The sequence below is a fragment of the Ciconia boyciana genome, chromosome 2 (assembly GCF_034638445.1).
Source record: "Ciconia boyciana chromosome 2, ASM3463844v1, whole genome shotgun sequence".
NCBI classification, from domain to species: Eukaryota; Metazoa; Chordata; class Aves; order Ciconiiformes; family Ciconiidae; genus Ciconia; species Ciconia boyciana.
Window position 1 is genome coordinate 14,582,668 of NC_132935.1, and position 12,842 is coordinate 14,595,509.

General features: G+C 38.5%; 1 protein-coding gene across 1 annotated transcript in view; it reads left to right on the plus strand.

Moving 5' to 3' along the window:
• MRPL13 (mitochondrial ribosomal protein L13) overlaps positions 1-12,842 on the plus strand; it is a 40,255-nt gene that overhangs the window by 10,923 nt on the left and 16,490 nt on the right. Inside the window, exons 5-6 of the mRNA XM_072851969.1 lie at positions 8,748-8,834; positions 9,173-9,294. Coding sequence (XP_072708070.1) covers positions 8,748-8,834; positions 9,173-9,294 — 209 coding nt within the window. The remainder of the gene's footprint in view (positions 1-8,747; positions 8,835-9,172; positions 9,295-12,842) is intronic.

A 12,842-nucleotide genomic window follows, 5' to 3' on the forward strand; every position in this document is an offset into this window, starting at 1 on the left:
GGAAAAATTTAGTTTTATGGAAGGGTAAAAATTATAATGTGTTTCCAAAAAGATATCAAAAGTAAATAGTCGAGCACATTTTTACCTTTAGCACATTTGAGTTCCTTTGGGAGGCATGGGGAGGGGAGTGTTTGTGAATCTGTTTAAAATTTCTAGTATTTTCAGTTGTCTGCTCTTCTGGAGAATAGCAGAGAATAGCTCTCCTGTATTGGACTTGGCCAGGCTACTTTAGGAAGTGCTTATTAAAGAAAAAAATAGCTTCTTCACATTCCAGCCTTTTCTTTCGCTGACTTAGATTTAGTGCAAATTCTTGGACCACCCATAGACGAGAGTATTAAATATGTTCTTTAGGTGCAGCATAACAGCTTGTTGCTGTAGTTCAAAACAGCCTCTCTGTTCTTCAGGTTAATATAATACTAATATTCTGTATGGTATTACTACTCCCTTAGAATATATATTAGCAGACAACCTTAATTTCCATTGTAGGTTGCTAAGAAAAATCTGTTTGAAAAGTTTGGTGTGTTTGCTTTGCCAGGAGAGTCTTTTGAAAATAAAGGAAAAGGGTAAACCTTTTTATTTGGGATGCAGATGTTTGGAATGCATAGAAGTTTGGGGTTTTCTTGTTTGTTTTTAATAAAATTTTGCAGAAGTTTTGTTTAGCTGGAAAAATGCAGATAGGCGTGAGACCAACACTTTCAAAATTAGGCTTCGAAGTGCTTGATATGGAAAGACTAAAAGGTATACTTTTAAATCTCACAGATTTGAGAGGGAGCAAAGATCACTTAGAAAAAACTTTCTGGAAAAATCTTACGGCTTAATTAAAATGCCTGCAAAATATGTTGACAGATCTAATCTGTAGAACCGGCTAGTAATCCTGTCAGGACAAAATTTTCAATCAATTTTTATTCTATTTCTAACTTTAAAAGTAAGCAAAACTTGGCTTGCCTTTTTTTTTTTTTTTTTTTTGGTTGCATCAGAAACTCTCTCCAAAAAAAAACAAAAAGAAGAAATCATGTTTGGCTAATACCAAATGCTCAGTGAGAGGATTGACCTTTGCAGTATTCAGAGGCTGTATTGCCTCTGAAAAAGAAATAATGGGCAATAATTGTTCAGAATGCATGTTACCTGCTAGAGAAGATTATTAAGCGAGGCAGGGTAGCTCTATGGAAATCTGCTGTGAGGAAGCCTCCGGGGGTGTCAGGGTTCTGGTTTGTTCAGCTGCTGGCACTGATACGAAGGGACTTAAAATGTTCTAATTCTCCTTTTGAATGCTCTTTAGCAACTGCTTGCACGTATAGACTTGCCATTATATCTGCATAATAATGGTCTTTTGAAGAAAAGCTCAGGCAGAAAACATGGTTAAATCTTGCTGTTGGTATTTGAGAGCCTATTTTCTTTGCATCAGTAAGGGATAGTTGATATAATAATATGTACATACTAGAAGTCAGTTACTGAAACACCAGCGTTTTCTTTTATTACTATGGAGTAATGTTTTTTTAATTAAGTAGGGCAAAACTTCAAAGTTTGGATTAGTAGGCACTCGGAAGTTAGTATGGCATGGGGAGGAGAATATTGTTATGGAACCTGTTAACTTAAAACCTCTAGGTGCTTTAAATAAGTCTTAGAGCTGGCTTGGTCTTTTGCTTTGTAGTAGGCAAAAATAAATACTTCTTTGTTTAAAAAAATCTTAATCCATTTCTTATTTAAATTTGCAAAGCCAATTAATATAGTAATTTAAGAACACATTAAACTTCTAAGTTTTAAAGTGCTGAACAGTAGTGGAAAGCAAAATGGCATGCGATGGAAGTTTAATTTGTCTGTGACCAAATTATTCTTATGTCAGTATTAAGTACATTCACTGCTGCTGCACTACTTGTACAACTGTCAGAGGTAGAAAGGTGAAGTTCTTTATATGTTTTTAATAACACATGTGGTGAAAAGAACAATATAGTATACAGAACAGAAAACCAAGAACTGGTAGAAGGAAGATGTAGTATCAAGCTGTACCTCCGAGTAACTGGTGTATCTCCTGAAATTCTTCTAGGTTTTTTTTTTGCATGCCCTGTAATTAATCACTTTGTTTTGTCTGGAGCACTGTGTCCTTCCCGTGTTCTAGAGTTGCTTCCTGGTGATTATTTGGCTTAATTCAGCTGGTAGGGTAGACTTTCTTCTGGAAATTTGGCCAATTTTGTGCTTCTCAGGACCAGGAGAGCTATTGCTCTGTTGATTTCCTTCTTTAAAGTATGTTTTATCTGGCAAAGAATCTTTCTCAGAACTTGCTCTCCATCAAGTGTAGTCTGTAACTTGCATGTGAGCCAAAGCCTATCACAAAAATTGAAATGTTCAAGGCTCACACAGTGTTTCAAATAAATATATTTTTAATTTATTTGTACTCATAAAAAGTTAGACCGTGTAGTAAGGGACTGAAAGTGCAAGAGTTTTACTCTTCAGAGTAAACTGAAGTTTACTCTTCAGAACTGCCTTCAGATTCCTTTCCTCCTAATTAGCCCTTTAAATTGGAAACTAAAAACGTAATGTCATATAACTGTGATTAAGCGCATGTCTATGCTGTGAATATACAAATTAGCCAACTTGGAAAAAAGGTATTGCAATATTCAGGATGACAATTGTAACTACAGCCAATAGGAATTTCATAATCCAAAATAAATTGGGGCAAACAGCATTCCAGTACTTTAAAAATTGCCAAATATTAACACTCTAGTGGCTGTATACATCTGATGGTGGATGTCTTTACCTGGTGGAGAAAGTGTCATGGCCTTTAGGAGTGAGTAGTTATGAGGATACGGAATTTTACAGGTTGCTAGTACTAAAGATAAAGGACTGGGGAGAGGAGGCAGTAGGAATCCATAAATAACTGGATAAACTGTTAAACTGTGCTAATTAGTTTAAACTGCAACTCGAGGTTGCAGTGAGACCTGTGAGTAGGTAGACCTCTTTGCAAGTTTGAAATCCCACAGAAAACAACTGGGTTTTATACCTTTCTTGTAAAATTAGACTCTTATTATTTTAATAGTTCAAAGTAAACATAATCACATAGAAAACAATAAGAATTGTCTTTTATTAGAAGTGTATTACAAGCATATAGAAAGATTTTTATTGTTGTTAATTCCTTAAAGAAACAGCATGTTCTGATGTGTGCTTTCAGGGAGCATTGAATCTGGGTTTGGGTTTTGCATGAGCTCAGTAGCAGACTTTTTCTTGCAATTCCATACCTTTTTATTTAGGGTTGGTGTATTTTTAGTAAAACTTGAGCATGTTTAGGTAACAGGAGAGCCCTTACTTAACACCCTGTAAATATTACTGGTTGGATCTGCCTTTTCTGTTACACAACCTTATTCAAGTTGCAAAAGCAGTCCGTACAACTTCAGTTAAGCCTGTGCTTTACTAGCTTCTTTGACTTGTCATCACACCAGTTAGAGTGAGGTTCTGGCTGTAGGCAGAATTTTGGGCAAGGAACTGGATGTAAACTTTGTCTTTCCAGGAGCTGGGTTTGGATTTGCTTTGGCTCGTAGAAGAGTCTTTGAGGCAGAAGTTACAATGAAGGAAGCTAGAGATTTTCCAGCACTACCTTCTCTGTCCTAGCTCCCCGTATGGCCTTCTGTTCTGTAGTTGGACTACCTACCTTGCGGTAAATCAATAATAAAAGTACAGAACAGCAGGACCTTTTAAATTTACACTCCAGCTTGCTTAGTAATATACTTATTTGGCTTTTTACAAGTCTCAAATAATAGTTTATCACCACCTCACCCCTCCTTTTTTTTTTTCTTTTTTTCTCTTTTTTTCTTCTTGATCAAGGTGAGTGAGCTTGAGGGGTAGGAGGTATAAACCTGCCTTTGACCTATTGCAGCAAGGAAATTATGATCTGCTGCAGAAGTCAAGGCTTTGTTCCCTCTTTGCCCCTATCATGAGTTGCTGGGGCAGGGAACATGTATGCTCAAACCCAAGGTTATTGTTCCTCTCTGTTACACCTCCATGGGTGTAACGTATAGATGACAATATTTTCAAGTGGCTCAGACATTAAAGGCTCTATGATAACCACAAAAACATGCAATTAAAAAATGAGCTATTTGAAATGTCTAGTTAGTAAGTTTTAAGTTTGTTTCCTCTGCAAGTTCATTCAATTGTATTGAAGCTCTGGAATGGGAGACACTGTAACAGTGAAGTCCAGTTTCCTGTTCTGGATCAGGCAAGGATTTAATGTCTTAATCAGTGACATAGACAGTGGGATCAAATGCACCCTCAGCAAGTTTGTGGATGATGCCAAGCTGAGTGGTGCAGTTGATTCAATAGAGGGAAGGGGCACCATCCAGAGGGACCTGGAAAGGCTTCAGGAGTGGGCCCGTGCAAACCTCATGAAGGTCAACAAGGCCAAGTGCAAGGTCCTGCACGTGGGTTGGGGCAACCTCTGGTATCAATACGGGCTGGGGGGTGAATGTATTGAGAGCAGCCCTGTGGAGAAGGCCTTGGGGATATTAGTGGATGAGAAGCTGGACGTAAGCCGGCCATGTTTAATATCTTTGTCAATGATCTGGACAAGGGGATCGAGTGCACCCTCAGTAATTTTGCAATGACACCAAGTTGGGTGGGAGTGTTGATCTGCTTGAGGGTAGGAGGCTTTACAGGGGGACCTGGACAGGCTGGATTGATGGGCCAAGGCCAACTGTATGAGATTCAACAAGGCTCAGTGCTGGGGCTGCACTTGGCTCACAACGCCATGCAACGCTGCAGGCTTGGGGAAGAGTGGCTGGAAAGCTGCCCAGTGGAAAAGGACCTGGGGGTGTTCAGCCTTGGTCGACAGCCAGCTCAATATGAGCCAGCAGCGTGCCCAGGTGGCCAAGGCCAAGAAGGCCAATAGCATCCTGGCTTGTATTGAAATAGTGAGGCCAGCAGGACTAGGGAAGTGATCATGCCCCTGTACTTGGCACTGGTGAGGCCACACCTCGAATACTGTGTTCAGTTTTGGGCCCCTTACTACAAGAGAGACGCTGAGGTGCTGGAGCGTGTCCAGAGAAGGGCAACGAAGCTGGTGAAGGGTCTGGAGCACAAGTCTTAGGAGGAGCAGCTGAGGGAACTGGGGTTGTTTAGCCTGGAGAAAAGGAGGCTGAGGGGAGACCGTATTGCTCTCTACACCTACCTGAAAGGAGGTTGTAGCGAGGTGGGGGTCGGTCCCTTCTCCCAAGTAACAAGCGATAGGACGAGAGGAAATGGCCTCAAGTTGTGCCAGGAGAGGTTTAGATCGCATATTAGGAAAAATGTCTTCACTGAAAGGGTTGTCAAGCATTGGAAGAGGCTGCCCAGGGAAGTGGTTGAGTCACCATCCCTGGAGGTATTTAAAAGATGTGTAGATGTGGTACTTAGGGCCATGGTTTAGTGGTGGACTTGGCAGTGTTAGGTTAACAGTTGGACTTGATGATCTTAAAGGTCTTTTCCAACCTAAACGATACTATGATTCTATGAAAGTGTGCTTGCAGCCTGGAAAGCCAACCGTATCCTGGGCTGCATCAAAAGAAGCATGGCCAGCAGGTCGAGGGAGGTGATTCTCTGCCTCTACTCCACTCTGGTGAGACCCCACCTGGAGTACCGTGTCCAGCTCTGGGGTCCCCAGCACAAGAAAGACATGGACCTGTTAGAGCAGGTCCAGAGGAGGGCCACAAAAATGATCAGATGGATGGAACGCCTCTCCTATGAAGAAAGGCTGAGAGAGTTGAGGTTGTCCAACCTAGAGAAGAGAGGGCTCCAGGGAGACCTTATTGTGGCCTTTCAGTATATAAAAGGGACTTATAAGAAAGATGGAAGAAGACTTTTTATCAAGGCCTTTAAGTGACAGGACAAGGGGTAAGAGTTTTAAACTGAAAGAGGGTAGATTTAGATTGGACATAAGGAAGAAATTTTTTACTGTGAGGGTCATGAGACACTGGCACAGGTTGCCCAGAGAAGTTGTGGATGCCCCATCCTTGGAAGTGTTCAAGGTCAGGTTGGATGGGGCTTTGAGCAACCTGATCTAGTTCAAGATGTGCCTGTCCATCACAGGGGGGTTGGACTAGGTTACCTTTACAGGTCCCTTCCAACGCAAACCATTCTATGGTTCTGTGGTCTGCCTAGCAGTAAAAATGGTTTGTGCTTCATGTGAGGGTGATTTTTCTGTTGCAGTTCTTGTGGTAATGCATTTCTTGCATGTATGAGAGGGCACGGAAAACCAAACGAGTTTTTGAATAACATGGAGATTGGCAGACATTACAAAGCATACCTAAAATGATGCTTATTGCCCTTAGCATACTTATCTATAGAAACTATTATTGAATATATAATTATCCATGATCATTCATTATCCATTATCATTCTCCAAGTCCTGCTTTCATGTTAGTCTGTCATCACCTGAGCTTGTCAGTTCTGCAGTGACTGTACACATCGTTGAAAGTATTTCTTCATTGTTTAACTTGAACATATGAATCAGTCATTCTTTTCCAGTGTGACTTTTTAATAGGCACATTTTTACAACTGAACTGTTCTCTTTTTAATGTGGCTAAAAAAATCGGATTGGATTCACCAAGCAGAAGTATCTACAACCAGAACAGACAAGCTGTTTGTCTAGCTCACTGGTTTGTTTCAACAGATGACTGTGCCACATGCTGCAGAGGAAGATGAAAAATCGGGCAAAAACATTGGTTGTTTGAAGCAGTAAAATATTTAACAATGTTCATTAAAGTATTTTAAAGTCTCTCTCTTTATTGGAGTGAAATCATTAAATAACTAGCTCTGTGTATCTGTAAGTCATAGGTCATATGTTGGACCATGTGTATGTACAGTTTAGTAATCTAAAGAATTAAAGGAATCGAAGGAAGTTAAAAGTAATTATTAGATAAAGAAAAAATCCCCACAGTTAGGCAATATGTTGTGAAGTCTCTGGATCTGTTGTTTTAGATTTGATGTATTTTGATCTTTCATTGGCTTTGAGGAAAAATATTGGGTAGAAAGGAAAATAATTGTATGAACTGGAAATTACTAATGGTAGAAGGGCTGTTCACATGAGCTGCTGTTAATATCCATGTATTTGCTTATATTGTTATGGTGTGTCACTTGATTTTCAGTATTCAGTGAAGTAAACCAGTGAAGGTTCATTTTCTATCTTCATCTTGCCTTTGTCTAAGCACATGGTATACTGACCTAAATAAACTGTAGTTTGCTGTACAAGCATGAATAGTTTTTATCCCTAAAAGCATTCGTTTTCATCTTTGTTTTTTTAATAGCTGCTTATTAATTTTTGTTAGAGAAGGTATCAATGCTATAGGTTACTCTGCCCGACCTGATGTATTTCTTCTGTCATCTTGATTTCTTATATTTGTCCACTGATCTGTGGTACTGGCTGCATAACATCTGAAAATCTTCATGATGTTGAGGCTTCTCTAAATGCCTTCAGAGTTTCTCAAGGCATGTAGTATATATTTATGAGGATCCTAAGACAACGTTACGGTCCATTACATGGCAAAATTAAAATAATACTGGGGCCAAACTATCTTGAGTGTTTACTAACTTCAGAATCCAAGTAGAAATGCCTGCAAGTTTAAGAACCTGAACTTCTCATTAATTTCACTTGCAACAATTAATCATTCTATCTTAACGACATGGCTCCAGCTGGGAACTCGGTATTAGTGATTGTCTCTAAAATTTCAATTTAATTCCTTTAATTAATTTTATAAAAAGAAGCAACTTTGCTCAATACACTTTTCAAAATATCCGGATGCCTGGGATATTTGTTTGTGCTTAGTGCACTGCATTTCAGTGTGGCTTATTCACTTCAGCTTAATAGTGCGCTAAGCACGCCTGGGTAGTTTCTCATTTGGAGCTAGTTTATGTCTGTGTGGCTTGGAGCACAGGCAGAGCAGGTTTCCCTCTACTTACAAAATTACATGTAGGTCTACCCCTAAATGCTTTGCTGTCCTTTATAAAACTCTTCTTGTCTCCTGCAGTTGCATGCGTTGTTTTACATTTACAGATGTTCCCCTTCTGGGTGAAGTCCATACTAATGTGTTTTGTATTTAAATTACAGGCATCTGTACTAGAGTCCAAGAGAAATCCTGTTGAATTTTGTTACTTTTCAATAAGTATCATCTAGTGTAGATGTACAAATTCTATTCGTTCCTGATGCTGAGAAGTGAGATTGTTCATCTGGAACTAATAGCAAGGGAATAAATTATAAATATATATAGTATGTTCATAATGCAATGTATTGGTATGTTAGCTTTGCTTAAGATACAATGCATTAATTATACAGAAATTTCAAACACAGCAAATTACAGTGTTAAACTAGTTGCTGGGAACACTTGGTAAATTTGTTAGAGCCTATTTTATTTTTTTTTCCCCAATAACGTGTGTATAGAAATGTGCATTACGATATGGAGTTTCCAGAAGCTACTTGATTCTTTTTAAAGTTGAATGATCATATGCAATCATCCACAATGCTAAATATAGCTCTTAACTTTCTTAGCTGAAATTTTCTATATGACTGTTAAAGTAAGTGTTTATATGACGGGGAGTAAGTATTTCTTCTTCCAAAACAGTAAGTCTAGAGCACCTTCTGAATGTGGTGCCAGAGTTCTTCAGCATGGAAGAAGTTGACTGAAAAGAGGTTCAGTGATTAGTGGAATGGGCAGAGAGAAACACAGCTTACCTTTTTCATGTTATTTGTAGCCTGTCTGATTATTTGTTACCATGTTATCTTTCCTCAGATTGTTAAACTGACTGTTTATAGAATGCTTCCAAAAAACCTTCAGAGAAGAACTATGATGCAGAGGCTGCACCTGTTCCCAGAAGATGTGAGTAATCATGCAGTTACATTTTCATTCCTGTGTGACTTGGAGGTGAAGAGGGAGTGTTAGCAATAGCAAAACTCTTGTCATAAGAAGGTAAATTAAGAAAAATCAAGCTGCTTTTTATTTATGTATCTAAACGTAGTTGAAACGTTGATGCTTTTTTCTTTATTATTTCAAAAAATTGTGAGATATAAGACATGCGTGAGATTGTCTTCTGTATTTAGGTCAAACGCTTAGCATGAAGAATGCAGTAGCGTTGACAAATTTTGGTCTGGATTTCGGGGGGAGTGGTGGTGTTTTTTGAACAATCGGATAGCTAAGACCATTCTCACCTGCCTCAGGTTATTCCAGAAGATATACAGAAGAATCTTCTACAAGAGATTCCTCAGCCACGTGCAGTCCCCAAGAGGTTAGATGAATATACACCAGAAGAAATTGCTGCCTTTCCGAAGGTTTGGACTCCGTAAGTATCGTAGATTTTTTTTTTTTTTAAAGGAATGTGTACTATATAGGTTCTCACATTATAAGTAAGAAAAAGTAATTATTTTTCTCTTTATGTCATCTTTTTTTGGAGAGAGGAGGTCATTAAAGCAAAGAACGGTCATATTAGAAGGGAGGAGTTGCTAAGTTCTTTGTACTTCTGGCCTTTCTTTTAATGAGAAAAGCTTTACTCTAAAATCATGTTTTCAACGCTTTACTGCATCAAAGTGAGTTGAGTAGAAGATGAGTAAAAAACTTCATTACCCTGTTTGAGTTATATGTGCTCTATAATATGTAACTTAGCCATAGCCAAAGGAAACAGCATGCAGCTCTCGGGGAACAATTCATTGCGGAGGGGAACCCTTCAGATTTTCTCCAGAGGAAGGGAAAGAATTCTGCTAAATTAGACCTTGGAGAGTGGATCTTTGGCAGGGAACATACCACATGTATATTTTGATAAATAGTTTCTTTTCCATGCACAAAATCAGTTCCACAGTAGTTGTGCAGCATATGAATGAGTATTTGTGGTTTGCTTTATACCACCACATGCAGCATTGAGTTAACCTGCCAGTGAAAATAATGCATTACTTTCAGGACATTTTCTGATTAGTACCAGTATGATTTTTCTTGTGTTCATTTTGAGAGTCCTATTTAGGCTCAAGATCCCATTACGTTAGTCAACAAAGACATTAATTTTGAAAGATGGCCCCTTTCCTGATTATTCTAATGAAATTTAAGAAGAAATGTAACAAGTAGGGAGATGGGGAAAGGTCTAAATAAGCTAACACCAGGATGAACTTGATGGTCTATCTCCAGTTAGATGACTGGTATTTCTAGTTCTGTAGTAGTTTTTAAAAGGTTATGTTTCTCTTTGTTCTGTAAAAAAAGTGTTCCTGTGTGCTTACTCCTATGCTAATCCTAAAAAATAAACTTGGAATGAGTCTCAAATGCTATGTCATCCTATTGAGTGGTTCCACTGAACCAGATGTTAGCTGTACATGGACAGAGGTCAGCTGCTGAAATGGTAGTAGCAGCTTATTGCTCATGAGTCTGCTTAAGATATGATCTCTCGGGTGTCTTGACAGCTGAATGATCACAGAATGGGCAAGGTTGGAAAGGACCTCTGGAAGTCATCTGGTCCAACCCCCCTGCTCAAGCAGGGCCATCTAGAGCTGGTTGCCCAGGACCATGTCCAGACTGTTTGTTAATATCTCCAAGGATGGAGACTTCACAGCCTCTCTGGGCAACCTGCTCCAGTGCTCAGTCACCCTCACAGTAAAAAAAGTGTTTCCTGATGTTCAGATGGTACCTCCTGTGTTTCACCAAGTCTTGTTCAAATCAGTAGGACTTCAAAGTGCCAGAACTGAATACTTGCTATTTTTACAGGAGCATTTAATAGGTTCAGTGTAGTTTTTCATGTCCAGCGGATTGCAGAACACTATGAGAGAATGATCTGCAGCAACGACATGGTTTAGATTTGTAGCTAGTAGTGACTAGATAGTAGCAAGCCTTGTACAGCAGAAAAAAATCATCGTACAGTAGCAAGACCAGTAACCCTCTTTCAAACAGAGGAAGCCTTTAAATACAAAGAGAGGAGGCGTTTTATGTAGGAAGGTAAAGTTAATCTGGAGGAACAAAATTTAATTTGAATAATGAAGAGAAGGGGAAACTCACATAAGAAGAATATTCTTAAATGGTCTGTCGGTAAAAAGAGAAAGCAAATATTTTTTAGTCCATGGCCAAAACTGTTAGTATACCTTTAAAAGGGGCCTGATGCTTTTTGCTCGCTAAAATTAATATTAAAGGGGTTTTTTGTGTTTTGTTTTTTTTAAGTAAATAAAACATTTTAAATTACAGCATGTATTTTCTCTGCATTATAAGGCACATTCAAATAAGAGCATTTACCCTTCATAGGCAGCAGAGATATGTGGACGAGAGATGTAACTTTTCCAGAAGAAAACTGGTAATAAGATACCGTAAATGAACACTTGAGTAGCACCTTCTTGCAATTCAAAAGCAAAATGTGCTCATAATTCCTTTTACAGGCCAGCAGCTCTCACTGCTTAAGCCAGACCAATACAATTAAGAAATCCCAGGAATATATGTAGGACAAACGTCTGTATCCGTTTTGCATATATTTATAGGATTTGTATTCCTTTGAGAGGAAAACTGATTAATGTTCCATTGTTCTGTCACATGTTTAACAGAAACCAAAATATTTTTTTAGTGAACCTTCTAAACGTTAGTGGCTTTTGGTTGCAAATCCTAGTAATAACAGGAAAAAGTTAGTCTGTTACATTTATCTAGTCTTAAGTCAAGTGAAAAAGCCTGCATAGAACTCTGTATGTATAATGTGTATTTGTGCTTGCACATCCACACATAGTAGTCATACAGTGTTGCACTGATTTTGCATGTCAGAGATGAGATGAGACCTTTCATTTGTGCAATATTTTTCCTCTGCTTTTAGTGATTGAACTTGGTGAAGCATGTGATGTCATGAGGGTTGACTGTATCACATGACTACTAAAAATGCATACCATTTTGCTTTTGTCTTTTTGGATGTTTTCCCTGTCTTGCAGTTAATGTGTAGGCTCTGAGTAAAAGTTTTAAGTGGATCAAAAAAGGGAAGTGTATGGCCATCAGTGGCTATTAAATATGGTTCTCCAGATGTGACTCATGGCTCAGGAAGTTGTAAATATTGCTGTATATTTATTTTGTTTCTTTAACTTTTTCTCTGTGCATCTACCACTGAGATGATGGAACTTTGATGTGACCTAGAAGGGCAGATCTTATATGTGTATATAAATGAGCAGTTGCTAAACAGTCTGTCCTATGATAAAATTTGAAATCTATTGAATTCCTAATGCTGGGCTTCTTTTAAGTGCCAAAGGCAAAGAGCTGTGGGAATGAAGCAAGCAGAGTAGAGTACAATGTGGAGTCTTCCAGATGATCAGTACCGACTTGTACTCTCCTGCTCATTTTTAGTATGTAGATTTTAATGTGGTTTTTGGTAGGAAAAATTTTAAATATCAGGTGACCGTTGTATGGAGAACACCTGAAAGAAGTGTGTTCTGCACACAAAAAAAAGCATGTTTGTTTATATATCAGAATCTAGATGCTCCTTTGTGATAGTTCTTACTTAATGTGGGTTGACTTAGGTCTTTGTTCTAAAATAGGGGAAGGGCATTGACAGCATAAAAAGAAGAGCGTTTTGGAAATTGCTTGGGTTTTGTCATATTTATCCTATGTTCTCATGAATGTGGTTAGTACTTTCAAAAGCTTATTAAAAAAATTGGTTGTACTTAGGGTCCTGATCCTAAATGATACTAAAATAGAGTCTGTGCGTCAGTTCTGTGTAAGCTGAGGCACCTCAGTATTACAGTCTCTGTTGAAAGGGAAAAAAGTCTAGTAATGCTTTAAGCCCTCTTCAGAGTGGAAATAGGTAGATTGATTTTGACTTTTTCTAGCCTATATCAGTTATACAAATTGATATGTTTGGTTTTATCCTCACTGCTGGATGGAGTTGAAAAT